General features: G+C 34.3%; 1 protein-coding gene and 1 non-coding gene across 2 annotated transcripts in view; one reads left to right on the top strand and one right to left on the bottom strand.

Annotated features, from left to right (window-relative positions):
• LOC118190618 (uncharacterized) overlaps nt 1–27,536 on the top strand; it is a 106,547-nt gene that overhangs the window by 21,387 nt on the left and 57,624 nt on the right. The window contains exon 3 of the mRNA XM_035361370.2: nt 22,616–23,123. Coding sequence (XP_035217261.1) covers nt 22,616–23,123 — 508 coding nt within the window. The remainder of the gene's footprint in view (nt 1–22,615; nt 23,124–27,536) is intronic.
• TRNAT-CGU (transfer RNA threonine (anticodon CGU)) lies at nt 6,785–6,857 on the bottom strand. The gene has a single exon. It is a non-coding gene; the product is annotated as a tRNA-Thr (tRNA).

The raw sequence follows: 27,536 nt of genomic DNA, 5'->3' as shown, positions 1-27,536 counted from the left end.
GCCGAGAAATTTCTAGTACATTGTACTTCTCGCAATTATTGGAAAGCAATATCAAGGTTGAATTACGGTTGCCGTTAATATAGTGATCAATTACATTGTTTTCAATTACAATACCTATTACGGTGATACAGGGACCAGACCAAAATGTCGCCAAGTTTGGCGACTTCAGCGGTTTATCACCAAATTACCGAGATACTCAATTACTCAATGTTAAATTGACTTGCCTCCGTATTCTTACTTTTCCGGCTGTTCCGTTTTGACTAGAAACTTTCACTATGCCGATGTTCCGGTTTGATTAGAAACAAACTTTTCTCTGCCTCTGAATGGCAACAGTGAGAACTTGACTTTCGATTTGCTATGACGCAGCTAGAACGCTGCTCATGAGATGTAACATTAGATTCGATTCTAGATTCTAGATTAGATTAATTTTAGTATTTTAATAAATCCTTTTAAAACTAGATTGAGTATTTGATCATAGACTTATAGCTGAACCACCGCTTGAAGAAATTTAGATGTGGCATTTAGATACGTCGTTAGATAGTTAGATGCGTAGGCAGCGAAATTCGTGATTCGAATAGTGTACATTAGTGCGCACACAAACATTTTTTGGTGCATCGGCCGGGAAGCCGGCTAATATTCGAAAATATCGATTCGTAAGTATGGATTAGCACGGTGTGAAGTGTGCGAAGCCTGCAAAAAACAGGTAGGATAAGTTTTCTATTTTAAAGTGTAATTATGGAAGATCCTGTCGCTAAGCTTAAATTGAAACGCAAAGTATTAATGACCGCAGTGTCCAAGGTACTAAAGAAAATTGAGACAGAATTAAGCAAAGATGACGTTAGTATAAATGTAATAGAAGAAACTTTAGACATATTAAACGAAAAGGCAAAAACTCTGAGTGATTTAAACACACAAATAGAACAGTATTTGAAGGTCCCAGAGGATGAATTTGAACTTGAAGTTTCATCCGCTCTAGAATATGAAGAAAAAATCGAACTGTGGCAATTTAGAGCAAGAAAAAATTGATGGAATTACACAAACTCGAAAATTCGGATCCTAATGAAACCGCTATAGATTCCAAACTTGAAAATAATAAAATTATTTGCCTTCCAAAATTAACTATCGCTAACTTTTTTGGTGATTCTAGCAATTGGCAGGAATTTTGGAGTCAATTCGAGGCAGCTATCCATAACAATGACTCATTATCGAAAGTAAATAAGTTCAGTTACTTAAAGTCATTACTAGGTGGGGTAGCTTATAATGCCGTTTCCGGTCTTTCGCTTCCAAATGAGAACTACGATTCAGCTATAGAATTGTTAACTAACAGGTTTGGGAGAAAAGATTTGGTAATAAATGCTCACATGAATAAACTGTTAAATCTTTCCCCTGTTAGAAATGTAAGGGATATAGAAAATCTTAGGAATTTATATGATCAGTGTGAAACTCAAATTAGATGCTTAAAGTCAATGAACGTCGTATCAGAAACTTACGGTAGTTTACTTTGCCCAATATTGTTAAAATTAATTCCATCAGAGATAACATTAAAATACAGTCGCAGTAGAAACAATGACAAAACATGGAACGTTAACGAATTAATGGAATTTATTCGTAAAGAAATAGAAAGCCGCGAAAGAGCTACGCAGTTAAATGAAAGTAGAGAAACAAAAACAAAACACCGAGCGGGATTGATTCATAACTGGAGGCATAAATCAAACGATCCTCTCCACTCCGCTTACGATAATGTAAACAACAAGCGCAGTAAACAGTTTGAAAAAGGTTTTCCTAAAACGTATGAATATGTTGCTCCAGTAGCTAGCAGTAAATGCATATATTGTGACGAACTACACGATTCGGAGCGCTGCGAAATTAAAACCGTGGAGAAGAAAAGAAATATTTTAAAATCTCAAGCCCGATGTTTTTTGTGCCTAAAATCTCAGCATAAAATTAAGCAGCGTAAGGAAATAAAAATGTGCGAAATACATAATAAAAAACACAATAGGTCTATTTGTTTCCAACTCGAAACCAAATCGGAGAAAAACAAGGTCGTGTCGACAATGCCATCCAGTAAAGATGTTCAGATTAGTCAATTAATAACCGAAACTTTCCGCAGTGCATTGCTACAAACGTGTTCTGTGATGATACGTCCATTTTCTGAGAAGGATAATTTAGAACCAGTTCGTATTCTATTAGACAATGGATCGATGAGAAGTTTTATAATTCGGGACATTTCAGAGAAGTGTAAATTACCTGTTATTCGAAAGGAGACTTTGTCCGTATTTGCCTTTGGGGTTAACCAGGCAACAGAACAAACTTACAATGTTGTTAAAGTCAAACTAGAAAACAGAAGTAAACCATCCCTAAATATAGAAATTGAAGCTTTAGAAACTAACCAAATGTGTGCAACTAATTTAGCTTTCCCTGATATCCCAGTTTCCAAAATTAACAAAGATTTAATAGGACTACAATTAGCTGATTCTTGTGAATTCAGTCACAAAAATATTGCTGTTTTGATCGGAGGAGATTACTATCATGAAATAATAACTGGTAGACTTAAAAATAACTGGTAGACTTTAAAAATAAACTTATAGCTTCCGAAACAATATTTGGATGGTGCCTTCAAGGCCGGACTGATTCTAACGGTAGATTGTTAAACATGGACATTATTGTTGATGACAAATTGGTGTCAACACAGTTAAAGCAGTTTTGGGAATTAGAAACATTGGGGATTGAAGAAGGGAAGGAAATTAGTAAAATAGATAATGACATTTTAGAGAATTTTAACAGAACTATCAAATTTAAAGAAAAGCGATATAAGGTTAAACTCCCTTGGAATGAACATTCGTCTGAATTAAAAACGAATTACGTAAATGCAGAAGTTCGCTTTAATAAACTGGTTAAAAGGTTAAGAAATAATCCACTGCTTCATCAGCAGTATCAGTCAGTTATAGAACAGCATTTAAAAATGGGTATAGCTGAAGAAATTGATCCAAGTTCTGAAGAAACAGGAAGAATTTATTATATGCCTCACCAGCCAGTTATCCGACCTGACAAACCCGTGAGAGTTGTATTTGATGCATCCAGCCATTCGAAAAATGAATAGTCTTTAAACGATTGTCTCTATTCCGGTCCTAATTTAAATCCACCATTGTTAGAGATATTAATACAATTTCGTACACCATAGCATTTACTGCCGACATTGAACAAGCCTTTCTCCAGATTTCTCTGTCACCTGAAGATAGGGATGCTGTAAGATTTTTGTGGGCAAATAACCTTACAGATAAGGAAGGAAAACCTAACACGAAAATACTTAGGATGACTCGCGTTTTGTTTGGAGCTACATCCAGCCCATTTTTGCTTGCCGCTACTATCAAACATCACATAAATACCTTCAAAGAAACAAATCAGAAAGCAGTTAAACTATTGAACGAATGTTTATACGTAGACGATTTAATAGGTGGGGATGAAGACGAAAACGAAGCCAAACTCATATATGAAGATATTAGATATATTTTGAAGGCTGCTGGTTTCAACATGCGAAAATGGAAAACAAATTGTGGGAATCTGCAGGAAGTTTTTGACGAATACGAAAATGGTGAAATCCAGAAAGTTCTGGAACAGAAGGTATTGGGATATAAATGGAATTACAAGAAAGACCTTCTGAAGATAGAATCACAAAATCTAACTAATCAAGGGAAAACAAAGTTAATGACAAAAAGATAAGTTCTTAAAACCATTGGAAAGCTTTACGATCCCATTGGATTTATAAGTCCATTCACTATTAGGGCAAAAATACTAATGCAGGAAATTTGGTAATTTGGGGTAGATTGGGATAATCCGTTACCATTGGACTTTGAAAACAGAATGAAAAAAAATGGATTAATGAACTGTCAGCGATTCCGGATGTAAACATTCCGCGACATTACTTCCGAAAGACTAACAAGTCTGAATTGAGAGATATTCAAATGCATTGCTTTACCTACGCAAGTCAGAAGGCATATGGAGCTGTGATATACCTGCGATACGTCACGACAGACAGTGAAATAGGAAGTAGTTTTGTCGTTTCCAAAACCAGAGTAGCTCCACTGAAGAAGCTGTCTCTTCCAAGATTAGAGCTGATGGGGGCGCTCATCGGAGCAAGATTAGCCTCGAATGTCAAAGAACAGTTAGAGAAAAGACTCCAGATGAATGTATATTTTTGGTCAGACTCTTCTGTTACGTTACATTGGATAAAGGGCGATTTAAATAAATGGAAGCCATTCATCCAACATCGAGTAATGGAAATACGAGAGAAAACATCACCTGAGTCCTGGAATTATTGCCCTGGAGATGAAAATCCGGCTGATATGCTGACCAGAGGAACAAAGACAAATTCCACGAAAGGAATAACGTTCTCTGAACTATGAAATAGTGACATGTGGTGGCATGGACCTAAGTGGCTATTACAGAGCATCGATTCGTGGCCTAAACTTGCAGAATCAGTAAGAGATTTCAAGGATCATGAAGAGCTTGAACTTCGAAGGGGAGCTGTAGTGAACTCAACAGTCACAGGTGAAAATTCCATTGAGAACGAATTCATTGAAAGGTATTCGTCATTCAGCAAATTGATTAGAACTACTGCGTGGTGTTTAAGGTTTGCGAACAACTGTAGAACCAATCTATCATTAAGAAAAGAAAGTTTTTTGAGTGCTTCTGAACTACAGAATGCAACAAAGGTGCTAGTCAAATGTGTACAACATTCTGAATTTCAACCTGAAATTAAGTGCCTGCAGTCGAAACGATCAGTTCCAAGTAATAGTAAAGTTTTATCCTTAAATGTATTTCTAGATGAAGATGAACTTTTACGAGTTGGTGGGAGACTACGTTACTCCAATCTTTCAGAAGACCACAAACATCAACTTCTTTTACCCAAAAGACATCATTTCACTGAATTACTCATAGATTATTATCATAAAAAATCTCTTCATTCGGGCGTTCAAACAACACTTTCTCTTATTAGACAATTATACTGGATACCTTCCGGACAAGATAGAGTTAGACGCATTATAAGTAAATGCATGACGTGCTTTCGAACAAGGAACCAAACCATAAACCAAATGATGGGAGACTTACCTAGAGATAGAGTTGTAATAACTAGACCATTCGAAAAAATAGGACTGGACTTTGCAGGTTCAGTTATCACCAAGCCTAATTTGAAAAAATCTATAGTTACGTTTAAATCATACATCGCGATATTTATTTGCTTTAGTACAAAGGCTATTCATCTAGAAGTAGTATCGGATTTGTCTAATGAAGCATTTCTAGCATGCTTTAGAAGGTTTATTGCCAGACGATCTAAACCATCCATTGTTTGGAGTGATAACGCTACGAACTTCAAGGGAACGAAGAATGTTCTTGATAAACTCTTTAGAATTTGTAGATCGGATCCTATTCAGCGCTTTAGTTCCGAAGAAGGTATAACATGGAGATTTATTCCTCCTTCTTCCCCGCATTTTGGCGGATTATGGGAGGCTGATGGAAATCAATGAAGAGAATTTTGACAAAGGTCGCGAAAACGACAATTTTAAACTTAACGACACGAAAACGACAATAATAAAGAGCTGTATACATTAATTACACAAATAGAAGCCTGCTTGAACTCTCGACCTCAATCACCTATTTCGACTGATCCAACAGATCTTCAGTCTTTGACTCCAGGTCATTTCCTAATAGGAGCTCCACTTTTGTCGATACCAGAACCGAATGATTCTGTAGATTCTTTGACCTTCTCTTCTAGATGGACTTTAATTCAAAAACTTAGAGCTAATTTCTGGAACCGTTGGAGCGTGGAATATCTTAATCATTTGCAGAACCGCTCAATATGGAATCAAGTGAGATCCAATCTCAAACCAGGACAACTAGTCTTGTTAAAGGATAAAAACAAGACATCCATGAAGTGGACACTAGCTCGCATCGAGGAGACCTTTCCTGGTCCAGATGGACTAGTACGAGTCGTAGACGTCAGAACTTTAGATGGAATCTTTCGTCGAGCCGTCTCCAATATCAGTCCACTCCCATTTCCAAATGATGTTGGACAATCGTCCAACGGGGGCCGGGATGTTCCGGTTTGACTAGAAACTTTCACTATGCCGATGTTCCGGTTTGATTAGAAACAAACTTTTCTCTGCCTCAGAATGGCAACAGTGAGAACTTGACTTTCGATTTGTTATGACGCAGCTAGAACGCTGCTCATGAGATGTAACATTAGATTCGATTCTAGATTCTAGATTAGATTAATTTTAGTATTTTAATAAATCCTTTTAAAACTAGATTGAGTATTTGATCATAGACTTATAGCTGAACCACCGCTTGCAGAAATTTTAGAAGTGGCATTTAGATACGTCGTTAGATAGTTAGATGCGTAGGCAGCGACAGTCGTGATTCGAATAGTGTACATTACTGCGTACACAAACACCGGCATTGCTTGTCTCTTTAAATTTTTTTGCTTTACATTACACAGAAAAATACAACAATTTCACATTTAATTCCATTAAAATTATTCTGCGTACAAATTCGTAACATAAAAGAGAAAGCTACGCCGAAAATGTAAAAATACAGGAGCCCGCGCATTTAACACTTAGTAAATAGATATCTCGTAATTGTACTCTTTTGCTTTCCAGAAATCTCAAGGAAATACCAGAATGTTCTCGTACATGATAAAAATAAGCTTATAAAAGCCGTAGAAAAAAATCTCTGTTTGTAGAGACATTAGGATTTTTTAGAAGCAGGAGCCATGAAAAATGAGCACTGCCCTCGCCGGGACTCGAACCACGGACCTCTCGAATACGCATCGAGCGTGCTGACCACTACACCACGAAGGCATGCTAATAAGGAGGCGGGAGAAATACCTTATATATTCCCCGTATTAAAGGACGACTGGGGATTAGGGGACCCAATCGACAAATCCTGGTGGTAGAGAATCATCATCCATCACCTTCTTTTAGTCCGGGTGCCGCTGTAGAGACATTACGCATTTTTTGGAAGCAGGAGATGTTAAAAATGAGCAATGACTTTGCCGGGACTGGAACCACGGACCTCTCGAATACGCGTCGAGCGTGATGACCACTACACGAACGCATGCTAAGAAAGGCGGAAGAAACATTTTAAAGTTTAGTTGTTTACTTATGTGTTGTTGCTGACTGTGGCGAATTCGCGATGAGATCGGATTAGCTTTCTCTGCGTTTGTATTGTGTTCTATTTAACGTTTTAGTAGTTTAAAATATAAATACTGTGTGATATTGTGATATTGTATGAATATCTGTGAGGATTAGGATTATTCAGTTATGGCAAAGCACACGAAGGCTATCTGCCTAAAGGGAGGGATGCCTTCGTGGAGGACTTTCTAAGGGAAACTGTCTCGTATGCACGTTACACATGGGGAAAACCACAAAAACGCCCATGCAGCCAGCCCGTTCGCGGGATTCAAACCTCGAACCGAACTACCAGTGTTCAACGTCTTTAAAGCTCGGCCGCTGGTGGGCCGCTTATCTGTGAGGAAAAATTTCAGCATTTTGTTTTATTTCATGTGGTAAGAATAAATTTTATTAACTTTTTATTGGACTTGTGCATTCAATCTATTATGAAATCGTACGCACGCAACACATTTTGGTGTCAGAAGTAGGATTTGAATGCCTGTCATAAGAGCAATGGAAGAACAAACGAGGCAGTTGTTGAATGCATTTACTGCATTAAAAGAAAGGATGGAAGGGGCTGTCAACTCAGTTAAAGAGAGATGAAATCTGGCCAAGATTGGCCAAGTTGGAGAAATTCAAGAAAGAGTTTCTTCTGTGAAAGAAAAAAAAATAGAAGAAAGAGTTTCTGCTGTGGAGCACGAATCGAAGGAAGAGTTTCCGCAGTCCAATAGCGAATCGGAATCGGAAGAGAAAGTTTCAGTCGTCCAAGGACATATCGAATAACAAATTGATGAAAGAGTTTCTGCAGTTGCCAAAGAAATTAATAATTTAAAGAAATTTGTAGCAAAGGCAGAGAACAATTCTGAAGGTTTAAAATTTCTACCCATGCGTGCTCATCACTTTCTGAAGCTATCAACATACGACAGGAAAACCTCCTGGCAAGTGTATAAGACACAATTTTCTATAGTGGCAGATGCGAATGGATGTTATTCCCAAGCTAAGGTCTGTCATCTCGCAGATTCTTTGAGAGCAAACGAAGCAGATATTCTTGAACCTCTCGCGGAAAACCAAAGGTTAGATTTCAAAGGTCTGTCTGGCGCGTTGGAGCTGCGCTTAGGGAAAAAGTGTTTAAAAGACTATAGAGCAGGCTTCAATTAAAATCGCATTAACAGAAACCCACGGAAACGCTCCAGGAACTCACCACGGGCGTTGAAAGGCTGTCTCACCTCGCCTTTACGGAGTACCGGAGAGAAACGAGGAAAATCCTGTCTCCGCAGTATCGATGGCATCCGGGATCCCGAAATGCAGAAGGCTCTACGAATGGTGGATGTCAAGGACTTAAAGAGTGCTCTGGTGTACATCATGAAATTCGAGGCAGTGCAGCAAGCAACCCTTATCGCTAATCAGTTAGGGCAGTGCGAGTCCACAAACCAGTGGATCAATTGATGGCTCGTTTAGATGATTTCTCCAGAAAAGCCAATGCTTTGATACTGAGTAAGAGTGAAAAGAAGCTGACCCTAAAGTGTTTGAAATATGGTGTTGAAGGCCACGTACAAAAGAACTTCAGAATACCCCATGGCACGAAAAATAAGACAAACAATTTAACCAGACAACTCAGTGCCTTGAGACGGAACAGGAGTAAAAAGAAAACAATTCTGAAGTGCTGAAACTGCGATGCTGAAAGCCACATACGAACGAACTGCAGAACACCCCAGAGCACGGAAAATAAAACAGATATAAACAAACAATTAAATACCATGAGATGGAATAGGAGTGACAAGAAGCCAAAATGCTGGAACTGCAGAGCTGTAGGCCATGTACGAAGGAGCTGCTGAACATCCCAGGGCATGGAAAATAAGACCTTTTCCCAGCAACGACGCAGGAAACAAATTAATAACCATATCGCGGAGCGGAGTTCGAACGATAGTGAAAATCCCCATTTTAAAGTGCTCAAGATTTCTGCAGTGAGTGGCAACAGTATTGGGCTGTCAAAAATGGGCATGTCGGTGGAATTCCTTGCAATAGAATCATTGACACATGAGCTAATGTTACCATCATTCGGAAAGATTTAACTCAACAATTTTAAGATAAATTCATTCGTACGCCATCCTGTGTTACCCTCCAGATTGCGTCTGGTGATGAAATAGACATAGCTGGGACGTGAACATCACGTTTAGAAGTGCCGTCTGCTGTCACGCGGCATATGTGGCAGATATTACAGATCCTTGCATACTTGAATTGGACATTTTAAGGAAATACAATTTTCCTTTGACCTCAAAAACCGCAGACTCCTTTCAACATCAGAGGACAGAACTATCCATGATCAGAAGGGATACTCACCTGCAAAAGCCGAAGCCTTGTCTGAAAGACCCTGCTTAGAATGCTGCCGAAATCGTACAATGGTCGAAAAGAAACACCAGACTACCGGCTATTCTCCATCCCAGATGCTCTTCGGTCGTGACCTTCGTCTGCCTTCTTATTGTTTATTTGGTCACCCTCCGGATGCGCTTTCATTGCCCGAGGAAGGCATTCAAGTTCTCCATGCCCGGTTTGAAATGATGGACAACTTTGCAAGAGAGCGTGTCAACTTGGCGGCGGTTCGGATCGGTAAGTGATCGAACTCTACGCCTAAAGTCGTTCATTACGTCAGGTTAGCTCCTTACTACGGCCATAGTCCGTAGTGTATATGATGTAAATTGTATAAGACCATGGTCCTTTGTGTTTCTAAATTTGTATTTAATTTGTATTTAGTATTTGATTTGTTTTAAGTTACTTATTATAATAATTGTTTTGTTTATGTTGTTATTGTAATGTAATGTCTATTATTGCATTGATGCCTTAGTTATAAGCTTAGCTTCCTTTCCAGCGACTGTACTAGCCGAGGCGTGCAGTCCTTGGGAAGGGAGCAATATTAGGGATTTTGTATTTAATTTGCTATTTTTAGCAGAATTATAATTAAAATTGTTTTATTTTGCCGTGCAATGCAGCGCGTGACGAGTTTTAAGAAAAACTGCTTAGAAAAAGTAAAAATACATTTAACATTTAATAAATAGATAGCTCGTAATTGTACGCATTTGCTTCCCTGAAATCTCGAGAAAATACCAGGATGTTCTCGTGCATGATTAAAAAGCTTATAAAAGCCGGAGAAAAAATCTCAGTTCAGTTGTTTACTTATTTGTTGTTGCTGAAGCTAGCGAATTCGTGGTGAAATCGGATTAGCTTACTCTGAGTTTGAATTGTGTTCTATTTAAAGTTTTAGGATTTAAAAATATTACTACTGAGTGATATTGTGATATTGTACGAATATCTGTGAGGAAAACGTTCAGCATTTTGTCTTACTTCTTGTCATAAGAATAAATTTTATGAACTTATTATCGGACTTGCGCACTCAATCTGTTACGAATTCGTACGCGTGCAACAGTATTTTAATATTATTCTAACACACAAAATGCGAAATATAACTTTTGTCAAAAGAATTCCCACCCCCCTGAGAAAGCCTTTTTTTAATTGTGTCGAAAACCGCAATGATTGGAATCTCAAACATTTCTTTCAACTACTCTCAAGTCGGCGGTTTAACAACTTAAAATTTATTTTTACAATAGAATATAAAGATATAAAAAATAACTTAATTCATATATTTATATAGTATACGTTACTTATATTTTTAGAATGTATGAATATCTGATTATTGCTCTTTATTATCATTGTTTAAAGTAATTGTGCTCTAGAACAGCGGTTCTCAACCTTTTGACTAACGCGTACCATCTAAACAAAACTTGAAAAACTTCAGTGTATTTTGCAAAGAATATTTTAAAATTTCGCGATAGAAATATTAAAAAAGTATATTTTACGATTTTCACAACCTATTAGATATTTGTATTAAATACGCACTCATAAAAAATATTAGATTAAAAATTGGTTACCATTTTAATTATCAAAATTTAAGTTATAATACTAGTCTAAAATTTAGCTTAAAATTTGGGCCTCTTTACGAGAGATCAATTTCTATATGTCTGGACTTATTTAAATTAGTTTTAACAGTAAATTAGGATCCACTTTAATTTTGTTCTGCATTTACTTTTCTAACATAACATGGAAGAAAGTCCTACACAAATAGACTGTGCAAAAAAGCAATAAACATTTAATAGCTATGTTTGAAATGCCTTTAAATTCTTTTTTAGGTTAAGATAAAAGTTAGCAAGCTTATTATTTTTGAAATGTTCAGTTTAATCATAGGAAACTTCTATCAACTGTTCTTTTCCTTCACGAGATAAAATTTCAGGTAAATTTGAATAAAAGAGATTTTTAATCTAAATTTCTTTTCTATAATCCTCAGAAAATACATGTTGAAATTATTCATCAATTAAAAACAATGATTTTAATGTAGAATGCTAATTTGTTTTTTATTTTTCAAATTATTTTCGGTTAGATAACATTCTAAAAGTGGTAAAAATGCTTAAATATTATTATCTAATTCTTCGATTATTATCTCGGTTTTTTTTATCATGGGATTTATTTTATCTCTAATAGTAAACAATGGAAAATGGACTTTTTTTCTACGCCAGCTGTCAATTGCCCACAGGGACTGCTTCTTCTTTAAGCCTTTGGTGACGAATCGGGCTGATTTTCTTTCCGGTTGAGGATTCAGATAATCTGCTCTCTGCTTGTCTTCTTGTGCGGGCCTTGCCTCTGAGTCTTTTACCCTACTTTTGGCTTTCTTTGTCTGCGAGAGCGACGAGAATTTCTACACTCTGCCGACCTTTTGCACCTTCTTCTTGCTGGATCTTGGCTGGCCACTCTTGGGGCGGTTGTTAATGGGTAACCGCGAACGTCTGATGAGGTTTTCCTCGTTGAGTCCGAAACCCTCTGTGATGGAACAGTTCTCCTTCCCGTCATAAAATGGTTAGTGATTTTTTTTCTCTGGCCCTGGATTTCGTTGCGGGGGAACTCGCCTTGTTGACCTTCCATTCGATGAAAGGTTCCTTTTCTCTGCTGGAGGATTAAACTGTGAGGTTTTAACATCAATATCCCTTGGCTCGCTTCCAGGTTCCTTAAAAGGATCTTTTAAAATTTCAAAATCAGTTCTGTTGTAATGCTGTCTAACTTGATGAACGTTAGCCACCGTTTTCTGACCATTTATGTCTTTTAAATATAATGTCTTAAATTAAATTTTTTCAATACGAAAAGGCCATTGTAACCCGGAACTTCGTCACTCTTATTTTCTGGTACAGATAATACAGAATGCTTAGCTTTCAGCCCGTTTTGACCTACAGTAAATTCCAACTGCCGTCTATTCTTAGTATGATTTTTGTTTCTGTACGTCTGAATCTGAGATTTTTATCGCCTCATCTATTATTTTCTGAATGTCCTTCAACTTAAATTCTTCTTGCCTTTGTCGAACAAAAATAGTTTATCTAAGGGAGTTAAAACTTTTCTTCTCCTTAATAAGAGTTCTGCGGGAACCTTTTGCATAGTATCATGCTTCGCCGTTTTCAGTGCAACGGCTAATTTATTGACACAGCTATCCCAGCGGTCATGATAATTCTTAACGCATCCCCGAATAAATTTAACAGTATATTCGTTTACGTGTTTCGCTGTATTTGATTGCTGCCCATATGGTGCCATTTTCAGATGGCGTATGCCAAGTCCTGTGCAAAGATTTTCAAATAACTGACTTACATATCGTTTAACGTTATCAAATATTACTTTTTTAGGCACCCTACTTAAAGATATATTTATTTAAAAAAGAATCTGACACGATTTTTGCTGATGCTCGTTTAAGGGGAATTATTTTCACCCCTTTTGAAAAATGATCTACGATAGATAGAAGATATCTATTTTTATTTAGCCTTGTTCGGGGATAAGTTTCGTGGAAATCGATGCCCACCAACGCATTGGGGAAAGTAATTTTTATATTATTTAAGTACCCGTCTATGTTATAATTAACATCATTAATTAATTGGCACATATGACATGACCTGACATGCGCCGTGACGGCTTTCTGTACGCTTCGCGGACCCTTTGCAATGTTTTCCTAATACCGAGATGGCGCGATTTCGGTGAATTATGTAACTCTTCTAGAATATTTAATCGTAGACTTGCTGGGATCACTGACGTTCTTGATTCTCGTTTGTTATTTTTGTGTAAAATAGCAATTTATGAATGAGTTCATAGGGAACTACCCTCTTTCTGATTGCCGTAATGTCCACATGCTCGAAATGTTCGGGGATCTTCAAGATATGCATACATGTTTTTGAATTCAGGATCCGTTTTCAATTTTGTAATGATTGTTTCGTGGGACTAAGTTATTTTAGAGGTTCATATAGTACATCTGACAGTATTCCCCTCTTCATCAATCTTATTTCTTGACAGGGCATTCGCAAGAACACTTTCTTTCTCCGTCGTGTGTTTAATTATGATATTGTACTCCTGTAACTTTAACATCCAGCATATAAGCCAGATTGAAAGTTTTTCCTAGAATACAAACGACTAACTGCCTCGTGGTCTTAATAAACTATCATCGCTGCACTTCCAAAGATAACTCGAAGTTTCTGCACTGCTAATAAGACGGTCAGAGTTTCTGTTTCCGTTGCAGTATAATTTCGTTAAGTCTTATTCAAAGTTTTACTGAAATAGGCAATTGGCTGCCCGGTTTTCGAAAGGACGGCGCCGACTGCGAAATCAGAGGCGTCCGCAGTAACTTCTAAATTTTGGTCGCATTCCAGGAATTTAAGTACTGGGACCTTGATAAATGCGTGTTTTAATTCTTCGCACGCAATGTTCGCCTCTGCCGTCTACGTCAACCTAGGTTTTTTTTTCCTTTAAATAACTAGCAAATGTTTAACTATCTTCAAAAAATCTTTTTTAAAGGATCGGCAGTATGAGCACATGCCTAAAAAGGATACTACATTTTTTGCAGTTATTAGGAGGTGGATAACTCTTGATTGCTAATATTTTGGAATTATCTGTTTGTATGCCTTTTTTCGAAATTTTATACACAAAGTGTCTAAATTCCTTAGCCGCGAATTTACATTTCTTGGGACTCACCTTGAAGTCGGCTTCATTTAATAAAGAAAAACCTTTTTTTAAATGATCTATGTGCTCGGTGATAGTTTCACCTGTAATAATAATGCCATCAAAATAGATGAAAGTATTTTTGCCTAGGACGGGTTTTAAGACGATATCCATCATCTTCTGAAATGTAGGAGCTCCGCTTAAGGCAAACTACATTCTCAAAAAGGCATACACGCCTGACTTTGTTTTAAAGGACGTTTATTCTACATCTTCGGGTTTTACTCCTATCCGAAATATCCTGACGTCAGGTCAAGCGTTGTCATATAACTAGTGGATCGTATTTTTTGAATTATTTCATTTATTATCGGCAGGGAATGTATTGGATACTTCGTTATACTATTTAATGTACGGTAGTCAACGGGAAATCTCCACGATTTTGGTTCTGAAGATAACAAGCGTTTTTCTTTCTGCATAAGACTACCGGGCTCGTGTAGGGACTATTACTTCGGGTAATTATTTTGTTTTACAGCATCTCTTTAATATGCTGCTCTATTATATTTTCTTTTATTTGGTCGTATCTAAATGATTTTGACCTCACCGAGAGAGGCATCGCCAAAGTTTATCTCATGCGAAAGTACCTGAAAAAAGCTCATTAAGAACCGAACAATTTATTAAAATTTCTTACCCAGAGCTTCAATTTTCTTCTTATTCTCCTCCTGGAGGTGATTCAGTTCTACTTCTGGAGGTGCTCTTCCTTCTTCTACAGCGTCCATTTGTACCTGTAAAGTAGAATTTTGAAGTTTTAAGTTCGCGTTCGCTGGGCGTAAAAAGTCGACCCCCATAGCCTGTATGTTGTTTCAAATCTGGGAGGCTCCATGGAGGAATAGTAAGAAACTTGATTCCACACTAGAATAGACTTCCATACTCTCCACTAGAATGCAAATTAGCTGTAAGTGTATTTAAGCTGAGGGTTTTGAATCTGAGAGAAAGGGAAAGCTTTTGGCAGTTGCGTAGCTCTGTTAGACTTTTGCCAATTCAATCTAAATGTAACTATCTCCGCTTTGAGGTCTCTTGCAACCGATTGCTTTAAACGTAGGTGCGGATAAAGGTAGTTGAAGAAGCTTATAGCTTAGTTTTATGCCTATGTAGTCTTATACCACTCTTATTAACTTTTAAACCTAAATACCTGTTGTTGATTAATTTCTATCGCTATAAGAAGTGGTTATTTGTAGCATAAGTCTTGCCTTTTATGTAATAGTTTAGTTACACAAGTTTTTAATATACTACTTCAGACGTAGTGATAACTCGCTAGTTGCCTATTAGGGTTATAGGGCTCAAATTCAAATATCAGTTCAATTACAGTCTTACAAAGGATTTATTACAGAGTCACTTTCTTAGTCACTTTTGAGTCTTCAAGTTTTTTAATGTTTTCTTTCAAATGAAGTTTACAAAGCACTTGCGGTTTCTCCCAAATTTTAATTCGTTCATTTGCTCTTTTAATATAATACTTTAAATAATCTTTATTATATTTCCTAAACTGCCCTTTTTTCTTTCGGATCTAATTTGCTATGCCATTTTAATATTCTAAACATCTCGCAAAATATCTGAAGTGCAACCTATTTAACATAGCTAGAAGAGTAAAGCGCCTTGCTGACAAACTTTAAATCTGAAGATACAGAAATCATTGCGACTTCTATAATAGCCTTTTGATCTGAAAATCAATGGAATTTTTATGTCATCAAAAAGAAATATATTTATATTTCTAAAATATGGCTTAACTGCGTCAAAAGCACAAAAAAAAGTGCCTCCTAACGAATCTCTTAAGTGTCGAAGAGTACACCAGAGAGAGAGGATCCCAGACCTGGTCCTTTTTCAAGTCCTTAATTACGGTTAAATGCGCCACCTCCTCCAGAGGCGGTCCAGGGAGGCATAACCCCCAGTATGTCAGGGGGACACAATTGCACACAGTCAAAGTTTAAAACACACAAGTCAATGCCGATGAAGCTCCAGCCAGTCACCCACAAAAAGAAAGAAGTCAGGTCAAAGGCTGTCCCCCAGTGTTGACCAAGGTTACCAAACCTGCAAGGACTACCTTCGATACCTAACCATGTAGCGCCCCTAAAACCAAGGGGCAGACAAGCCTGTACCAGTGCAGTCAATGCCGAGCCTAAACCTACCACCGAAGAATCGATGGTTCTAGTCACTGTGAAGACTGATTATGTATCCCAGAAGCCGTATTTGTTTAAGTGCATTCAGATCAAAAGGCTATTATAGAAGCCAAACCACTGGGGTTCCCCCAGACGATCCCTGAGGGAATTTAAGTATCGAACAACAAGCTGACAATGCGGATGAACCGCGAGCATCCGCATGGTCAAGGAGAAGGATAAACAAACATTTCCGGCTAACATTTTCTTTCGCATTGTTGTCTAATTTCTAGATAGTAGGACGAAGTTAAGAACCAAACATTTTTCCCTAATCTGTTAGCCTGTATGTGAAAAAAATTTCATTTCGTCGATGTTAATAGTTTTATCTAAACTACCTCTGCTTCAGAATTCTAACTGTAAATTTTCGATTTTTATAAACAAAAATTTCCCATCTCACAAGGGTCAGGTGGCTGCATATTGAGTTAGGCGTGTTATTCTTTCGACCATAAGAACAAATACCAGACATCAATAATTAGCGCTGTTCTTTAATTTTCATCACAACATCGTTAAAAGTTTTAGTTTTTCCTTCTTGACGTTTTTTGCTATCAATAACATTAGACGTGACCTTTTTAGGCAAAGGCCCCATATTCTTTAAAGCAGCAATGAAAATGATTGCCGATCGCCTATCTAAAAATCTAGTTCTGGCATATGCCTGAACTCATCTTTTTAGTTTCAATCTCAGTTGGGAAGTCAGGGATTTTATTTTTCTTATATTTTTTTCTCTGTAATAAATTCAGTGCGTTATCTTCATCTGTTGTCTATGAAGAACAATGGTGGGTTTGTTTAGAAGATTTAGAGAAAAAAACAGACGAGAATCCTGTTTTAGCTATTTCTGTTTTCTTGCAACGGAGCTGTCTGAATTCTTTTTTCTGTTCTGTTCTCATGCTCAAACCACTTCTGGAGAATTTTTACAGTTTGCTGCTCGACTGCCCCAATGACCATTTTTCTTGTGTTTTTCGACTAGTTGAAACAAGTCCTGCCATTTGTACAAACATCAAAATGGTTTCTCGGCCTACTGTCTAAATTAGACAACTCTTTTTTAATCATTAAGTCTACCATTCTTTTTAAAGCATTTCTCAATACCGCATTTTTTGCTATGAAATCCTCTTACTTTATGTAATTATTTAAAACAACAGGAATAGGACTCATTTTCCATAAATCTTGGAGATCTCTTATCGATGTCGAGCACATAGCACCCAAACGGTACAGCCGAAATCATCGCGGCAAAAACATCGCCGACGAAAACGTCGCGGAGAAAACAACGCAAGGCGGAAACGTCGTGCTACAAAACATCGTGGGAGAAAACATCGCAGTTCTAAAACATCGTGGTACAAAATATCGTCGTCGAAAGTAAAGCTGTTCAAAAACTTCGCAGTTTAAAAACATCGTCGTCGAAAATATTGTGGTAAAAAATAATGTATCTACAAATCATCGCATGACGATAACATCGCAGGCATGATTTTTCAGGCTTTAACAACTGTAAATGGATATCCCCATAATGAATTGAGGGCGCAAGATAGAAAGAAAGATAATTTTTACTTTCATATTTTTTATTAAATAATAAATTTTTACTGAAAAAGTACGAAGGAGGCTCAAGCATAGAAAAATACTGCAACTTATAGCACTTAACAGAATTTTAAACCAACATAGTTAACTAACAAAGGTCATTAATAAATTATTTTTTATAAAGTTTTTACTGGTTATTTGTCATGAAAAGTATAATCTAAAAAAATATTAGAAAAAGGAAGGTAGGTAACTGCATGACCTTATCTATAAAAAAATTACTAACTTAATTGGGAGATTATTTTCTTCACTTTTGTTTATCTAATTCTTATAATGAAAATTATTTCTTGTTTTGCTTCAGTTTATTCTTAAAGTGTTATTAAAATTTTCATGCACAGCGTGAAGTCAGTTACTTGAATGTCGATTTGTTAGTTATGACGAAAATCAGCTATATAATGTTTCAGTAGGGTTTGGATTTATTAGATTATGCCGAAGTACACTACGGCTACCTGCTTAAGGGGTGGGATTCCTTTGTGGAGTACATTCTCAGGAACTGGTTCATATGCACATTATATTTTAGAAAAATCACAAAAATCTTCACGCAGCTTTTTTTTTTTTTTTTTTTTTTTGTTTCTTAGAAATAATTTATACTTGCAGTGAACCTTCTTAGTGACTATCTCCCTAGGACGAACAGCGTTTTTGAAATCAATAAACATAGGGTTTGATCATTACGCAAGTTCACCACATCCACACAAGATTAAAAAAATACGGAATTTTGAGTGGCCGCTTTAAATTGGATTGCTTACATTTACTTTCAGATTTAAGCCGCCCAGACGGTATAGCAGTTTGGCGAGCCAGGCTGCGATACCAAAGGTCCTGGGTTCGAATCTCCGAGGAGGCATGATTGTAAACTGTCCGGCCCTTCATAGGAAGCAAAGGTGACCCACTTATTTGGTGCCTCCATAATAAAGTGACCACCACTTCTGGCCTTAAATTTTAATATTTTAAAACAAGTTGTTGTAGTCCACATTTGAATTTTGAAAAGGGCCACGGTAGGTATAATTGCAGTACTGTCTTGATTAAGAACTGCTTCTTTGTCTAATATGCCTGCTTGATCATAACCAAAATGGCCAAGATAACCTTTGATCCAACCGATTTCAATTTTTTCGTTTAATAGTGAAGCAGGTATTAAGTCGTAAAGTGTTGGAGAAGTGGAAAAGGAATTCTTACTCGCTAAAATATCTGCTCGGGTGTCAGAATTTATGGCAAATTTGCTAAGATTTTTGAGGATTGCAACTTCAGTCGCTGCTTTGGCTGGAAATTCGGTATGAAAAACACTTTTATTATTATTGAGATGGTATTTTCATTTGATGATATTTGAAGCCTCAGATCTAACGCTGTCTTCACAAAACAATGAACGAAATACATTAAGAACAAAACCACTAGAGTCCAATTTGAACAAAGCAAACCTACGCCGCCACATGCCAGTATCCAGTGTCAAGCACAATACGACTGACATCGGCGTCTGGACCTTTGATCTATGTACCTTCATAACCTCATAAAACTTAATTTAAAATTTATAATTCTGATATTTCGCGTAGCTGAGATGTAGAATATTTATATGCTGTCTTGAAGTAACTAATGGAACGGTGAAATTTTCAGGAAGACTTCGGAAGCAACTGATCAAATCTAATTTGGTAGAAATTTTGCAAGTTAAACATTCATAACAAAAGGCAACTCTTTCACAAGTAGGCGATCGAAATTAAAAAAAGAAAAGTTTTTTACTCCGCTTTGTTGGACAGTGGAAAAGCCTTACAAAAGAAACAAATACATGAATGTTGAAAGCAAAAATATGTCTTCTTAATTGAATCCGAAACTCAGCGTATAAGTTACATGCTTTGCTTTTAAAAGCATTATTGGCATGCCTTGGCAGTTTTTTCGGATTTCATTCTTAAATCTGAGTCATTTCATAATTTTGACGCCTGCTGTATTTATAGCTAGTTGATAAACGTTTTTAAACTTTTACCCATATGGCTTGGCTCCATCAATATATATTTGAAAACTTCACATACTTTACTTAGAAAATGTTTAATGCGAAATATTTATCTTTCCATGGAATGTTTTATTCAAATGAGGAATCATATTTATATTATTATTTTTATTACATTATTCTTATTAAATTATTATTCATTACATTATTATTCTTCATGAAGTAAGCGTCTGGGCATTTTATTAATTTTATTTAAAGTATAAACGGTACTATAGAAAAGGTAAATTTATTTTCATATCACTTTAAGCAACTTCTAGCTCAATTTACATTATATTTTTAAATTGTTTTTGATATGTGATGGGTTAGATTTTCCATTTAATTAAAACATCTAAGCAACTCGTATGTTTACTTTTTTCACTTAGTTTACTGACTTCGTGAGTCATCTAGATACCGTTGTTTTAGGGGGGGAGGAGATACTTTTATTTTTATTTCTTTTTGTCTTACTTACTTTCCTCCTGCAGTTCGCTCAAAATGGATTAAGTAACTCGTGTATTTTGTCAAACATTTATATGTCATCTAAAACATGTACACTTACGAGAAATAAAAACGAGCACACCTCATATTTAGTTGTTTGTGACAAACTTAGTAAAATAAACAATATAGCTTTAATATCTTATTTGCCATAGCTGAGTTTATCCTATAAATCTATAACACAAGCATTTCTTATTTTAAAACCTCGTGTATGCAGTTTATATTATAATTAGGCATTCTTATATTCACGGCTTATTTTGGTTCTCTTAACTGGTACTATATTTAATAAAAATTAAGATTTTTTTCAATAAAATTGTTACGAATTTTGCCGTTTATTTGAACTGAATACTTAAAATCATATTCTAAAGAACATCTTGTTATTATGAAAGTAATTTCATATTTATTTAAAGCTTTTTTATGAACTATAAAATTTTGAAGCAAAGTACCTTCATAAGGAAAGAATGCTTTGTGGCGCTATAAACAAATTGATGTTCTAAAACAAAATTATGTTTTTCTACAAGGCTTTCTTTGCCACTAAATAAAAAGCAATATTTTATTTAAAACTTCTTCGAAACAGGTAACTTAAGCTTTCAAACGAAACGAAATCCTCAAATGCTATTTTTTATTAATATAAAATGCCAGATGTTGTTGTATATTACTTGAAACGTTTCACAGAAGGCATACTGACAGCAGGTTTTATCATTAAAATTTTTAAATGTTTTCCTGCAAACAATTTTCCATCTATGAAGTTCATAGAAATATTCTTTAACGCTCTCTGTTTAAGTTATAGTTCTGAAGAACGTAATCATTTTTCATACACAGACATTATCAACAAAACTACCTGTATACATGATAACTATAAATTTCACTGTCAATAAATTAATGGAAAATAGTTACATTCAGTTAAATGTGTAAATGATATTACACAAAGATTTACGCGTAAGATTGTTAACCATTGAATTAGTAGTAAAGTTTTAATGTTTCAGTATACCGATATGAAGCTTCATTAGTTTTTTTTTCAGTTTTTTTCAAAAGTTTTCTTGGTTGCAATGATAAAATAAGAATGAGCTTTATCATTTCAATCAAGAAAAATAATTATAAATAAAAACTTATAAGCATTTTTCATGCCCAAAGTGTTTCAAAAGGATTGCATGATTACATATCTCTTGCATATATTATCGAAGAAATATGGCTTCATTTTCATATTATGATAATTTTGGGCACGTTATATATTTTATTAAAAATATACGGTATTAAATATTTTACGCGGGTTTGCGTCAAAGACAGTTTTAATTGGCAAATTTTTCCTTATCCCGCTAAAGCTCCTACAGGAATCATACATGCATAATTCGTCCTCTGTAAATAATTATTAAATGTATAGGACATTATCAGCTTTTATTTAAAGAAATGTGCTGCGAGAAATGTCGATTCAAAGACCGTTTAACACTGAACATTAGTTACAGAAATTCTACTTTATGGTACCTAGAATGATAATTTGAAATCAGGCCATCTAAATTAATTTTTTTCTAATGTAAACGATATCTTAAAGGAAAAAACGTAGCTTGAGTGGCAATTTTTAATAACGTTTTCATATATGGTCTTCCAAAATATTAATTTATGATAATTCAGGTATTTCAGTTGCAAGAGAATGAATTATTTTGATTTTATATGAATAATTTGGCGCTGAAAATAACTTCAAAATTATCGTAGTATTCGTAGTATGAAGGCGTACTTTATTTGAACATCTGTTATACTTAAGACGCAATAACACGCTGAACAAATACTAATTCAGAAGTCAGACAACAAAAGTCAGCGTTATATTTTCAAAATTTTCACAGGACTAGTTTCGATGGTTTTACCGAACCACCATCCTCAGCAGCAAAACCGCAAAATTAGTATCTGTTATAATGTAATTGAAGGCGTTTTACCATATTTAGTTTCTATGCATCTATTTCTAATGATAGATATGTGTTTAGTACATATTTTACATATAGTTAGATATATGTTCAGTAGATTAGTACCGAAAAGCTCATAAATTTTTGGAGAGTCTTTCTTTCATTTTCCGTAGATATTCACATACTACAAAAATTCTTGGTACAAGTTTCTTCTCATAGCTCTTCCTTAAAGTATTATGACTAGCAATAATATTATGCAATGAACATGAAAAAAACCGCTTACAAACTTTATTATTCATTTTATTTCAGTAAGAAAAAACAGTCATTAGATAGCGAAGCTCTTGAAAAATCTGTAAGAAACAAAGATAATGATACTAGCAGCACAACTGATGTACCTGACCAGCAGTCATTGGAGGAAGATGATACATTGGCGCCTGAGAGTTGCTCCCGTATTCCAGGAGTCATGGAAAAACAGACGTCCTACGGCAATCCACTTTTTCTATCACCTGCTGCCACCATGCGAAGGAAAAACCTGAAAATAGATCTGGAGACCTTACATCTTTCAAGACAAGACAATCCGTACCTTAAACAATTAGAGCGTTTTAGTTTGCCTGAAGAAACGCTTTTGTCTTGTGCTGATTTTCAGTCTTTAGCGGAAAAAGCTCTTCTCCGAAGCGAATGGCACCTGGACAGTGGGAAAGACATTGATATTCATCAGCATTTGATTAGAAGTCCTCCCCCTCAGTTTCCTCAGAATATAACGCATTTCATGTACAGCCAAGCCAATTCACCTAAGCGCCAAATCAATCAGACGACAGTAAGTATTACTCTATTCTGTTATTCTTTCCTAAGACAGTTATTTTTTTCTCGATTAAATGTATGAAAAACCGGGCATACTATTTTATTTAGTAATTCATTTTCAAATTCATTTTACTCAAAACTATTTATGATTATGAGATCGTGAATTTTGACCATCAACTGAGTTATGTGTAGCTTTTATTCTGTTTGTATTAATCATAAAAAGCAATTTTCAATTTTTTATAAATGTTAATGATCAGAATTAAAGGATAACTTATAAAATTTATTTGAGCTACATCAAAAGAGATGTCCCAATAATTTTTTTATAAATTTTAATGGATATATAATTTTCTATTTACATGCCGTATAGTTTCACATTTAAAAATTTTCTGCGAAAATATATGCGTGATAACAGGCAAATCATGATACTGCAAAAAAAGTTTACTTTAAAACTGTTACATTATATAGTAATACATGTAAATAGTTTCGAACTATCCTATAGTTAGGCTAATGTAACATGTCAACAACGACGCGCGTCCTGCCAATTTATATTCATCTCCAAATATAGAATTAAAACAAACTAATTTTCTGCACGTACGCATGTGATAAACAGGAAATATTTTCTCTAGTAACTCTATAAAAGCTACAATTTCAGGTATAAACAACCCTCACTTCCTTTCCCAGAATTACCCAAGTAGCAGAGCAACGTCGTTCGTCGCGGATGTCGTTGCAAAAACGTTGCAATATGTCGTTTTTAAGACGCCGAGATGTCCGCGAACATCCACTGTTTTGCAACCGTTGTAAAGATGTCTTTATTACGTCTTTCCAGATGAGGTTTTTGTCGCATAGACGTCGTTATTGCGTCTTTCGCAGGTGATATTTTGGTTGTGAAAGCATCGTATCACGACGTCTTAAAGAAGCCTAAATGTTCGCAATATTCTACGTTTTTGCAACAGTTATGAAAATGTCGTTATTATGTCCTTGTGTTACATATTGATTTATGCAGAAAAATAATTTTTCCCTTTAGTGAGAGTAATTATGATAGTGGTTATTATAAATATATAACATTAATAGTAGGTTTTAAGTAACTAAAACTCAATTATACATAAATAAAAGTAAATTTAAACAAATTAAATTTAAATTTTAACAAACACGTATAAAAGTAAAAAAGCAAATTAAAGCCAAAATTAAAAAAAGCAAATTTAAAGCCAAAAATTTTTTTTAAATTATTAAAAAATGTGTAAACATATAAAAGATTTAAAAGATTTAATTCTCGAACTAATCTACAACATCATTTAAATTCATAAGCATAAGCAAATCAAGTGCAAAACCAAACCATGAAAATAAATTCACTAATTTAGCAAATTAAAATTAATCCAAGCAATTTTTTTAAAAATGCATAAGTGAATGACTGTTCAGCAGGCAGGAGACAGACTTATCAAGGGGAAGTTGCCTCCAAACCTAACTCTCCAATCATTCAATTCGTGTTTCGTCATTCATGCAGGCAAGGGTAAAAGTCAAAACCAAAAGTAAAACGTGAAGAATGTCCAAAAAAAGAAATAGCAATAAAGTGGTACCCTTATAAATTAGCATTTAAGAATTAAAGTTTTAAAAGGAAACTACTAATGAAGTCTTTTGAGAAACAAGCAAGTAAAGTCAAGTATTAAATTAAACTTTTTTTAAAAAACTCAAATTTTTAAAAAAATTAATTTTTTATAAAAAATAATCTAGAAACTAATGTATTTTAGAAACCCTTGTCTACAGAAACCTCCCCGACACGAATATGCATATCAATAAAAAGAAACTAAAAAAGAACTACACATAATCTATATAAACCAATAAGAAACATAAAGAACTAATTCACAATTTAAAAAAAAAACAAATACATACTTAAAAATATAATTTCATATCTAGAAAATACTTAAATACTACATAAAAAATTTTAAAAAATACTTAAAGCAAGTAAATAGTAAGTTTTAATTCTAACTTACCTACTAAATGAGCGTTGGGGTCTGCAAAAGAGTTTTTAAAGAGAAGTAAGTGTGTTCTTCAAATTAATTATATAGATGGCGCTTATGTAGGTAAAGTTGAGTGCCAAGTTGCTATCTTTGTGGTATTAAAAATTTTTTGCAAACATTAATATTAAAATATATTAGAATAAATTAAATTAAATTAAAAATTAAAATTAAAAATCCTAAAGTTATGTAACTCAAGTTTTAATTTTAACGATAAATTATTTAGGGAGTTAAGCCAATCAAGAGAGGTAAGTTTGCTTGAAATAAAATAGAGTTAAGTGGTATTGTGAATTAATAAATGTAAACTGTTTGTAATGTGAAATGTGTGTTCTGTTGAAAAATAGTGTAAATATTGCAAGTCAAATAATGTAATTAAGATGTCAAAACATTTTCCAAAATTTTGTGAAACGAAGTCCTTAAAAAACCTCTAAAAAAATTCCCAGTAATTTCCCAAAAATTCCTTAAAGAAGTTAAATTTAAAGAAAGAAAAATTGAAAGTTTAATGAACTTGATTTTAACTAGTATATCAAAACTTAACTAAATACTAGCTAAAGTATGGAAAATTAGAAGAAGAAGATTAAAATCTTCACTCAATTCGGTCTATAATTGAGACTTTTGAAAAGAGTTGGCCCTTTATTAGTAAAAGGAAAGAATCCAGTATTGATTAAATATGCATATTTACAAATTTATTTACAATAAAAATTTACAAATAATTTCTTTACTCTTCTTTATCCTTCATTACCCTCCAGCTAAGGTTTAAGGTAATGTTATCATATCAAAAAGAGCCCAAAAATTATAAAGTTAATGCCTGCCTTTTTAATATATAAATTAATAAATTTTGGTGGTACTTGGTTATCAACTTGAACATTAATTAGCTTCTTTATTTCTCCCTTTAAATCGTCTATTTCAGTACATATATTTTTATTCTGATTATTTGGCTATGAAACATGTTTTCTATTACTTTTCTAGAGACATTAGAGTTCCAATTAATTAGTTTAATAGTATGAAAATGGAAATTCCTTCTTTTATCATATAATTTAATTTTGCTGTGTTTAATAATTTGCAGGTCTAGGTATTCAATAGTATCTTGATTCGTATTCGAATACGACATTACAGTTTGAAACTATTAAACTAATTAATTTTTATGTAGAATTTAAGTATTTTCTAGATATGAAATTATATTTTTAAGTATATATTGTTTTTTTTTAAAAAATTGTGAATTAGTTCTTTATGTTTCTTATTGGTTTATATGGATTATGTGTAGTTCTTTTTTAGTTTCTTTTTATTGATATGCATATTCGTGTCGGGGAGGTTTCTGTAGACAAGGGTTTCTAAAATACATTAGTTTCTAGATTATTTTTTATAAAAACTTAATTTTTTAAAAAATTTGATTTTTTAAAAAAAAGTTTAATTTAATACTTGACTTTACTTGCTTGTTTCTCAAAAGACTTCATTAGTATTTTCCTTTTAAAACTTTAATTCTTAAATGCTAATTTATAAGGGTACCACTTTATTGGTATTTCTTTTTTCGGACATTCTTCACGTTTTACTTTTGGTTTTGACTTTTACCCTTGCCTGAATGAATGACGAAACGCGAATTGAATGATTGGAGAGTTAGGTTTGGAGGCAACTTCCCCTTGATAAGTCTGTCTCCTGCCTGCTCAACAGTCATTCACTTATGCATTTTTAAAAAAATTGTTTGGATTAATTTTAATTTTCTAAATTAGTGAATTTATTTTCATGGTTTGGTTTTGCACTTGATTTGCTTATGCTTCTGAATTTAAATGATATTGTAGATTAGTTCGAGACTTAAATCTGTTAAATCTTTTATATGTTTACACATTTTTTAATAATTTAAAAGTTTTTTTTGGCTTTAAATTTGCTTTTTTTAATTTTGGCTTTAATTTGCTTTTTTACTTTTATACGTGTTTGTTAAAATTAAAATTTAATTTGTTTAAATTTAATTTTCATTCCTTGCAGCAATGGCGCAAAGAATTATTTTATTAATTTGTATTCAAATTTAATTTTAATTTATTTAAATTAAATTTATTTAATTAAATTCCATTTTTTCTCATAAATAAAAGTAAAGATATATATGTGGGTAAAAAGAGAGCGTTTCTGATAACAGAATTATCACATTTATTTCTGTTATATCTCAGAGACATTGAAAATTGCCCCTGTCATGATAAATTAGAAAGCGGTTCTTAAGGTAACATAATCAGCATTTTACCTGAACTCAAGTATAAATTGATTCGCGTTTCACAGTAAAAAATATAACCATTAACATCTATATCTCCAAGATATGCAAATGAAATACAGTATAAAGTAGTTAATAAATGTGATCAAAAATATTTCATACAAAAATATACCTAAATCTAATAACTTCCCATATTCATAGCTAAAATGAAATAATAACC

The sequence above is a fragment of the Stegodyphus dumicola genome, chromosome X2, assembly GCF_044657685.1.
Source record: "Stegodyphus dumicola isolate Sdum_Otavi_A_Nest chromosome X2, ASM4465768v1".
Taxonomy (NCBI): domain Eukaryota; kingdom Metazoa; phylum Arthropoda; class Arachnida; order Araneae; family Eresidae; genus Stegodyphus; species Stegodyphus dumicola.
Note: the sequence above shows the minus strand (reverse complement) of the source record. Positions and strands in the feature narration are given on the sequence as shown.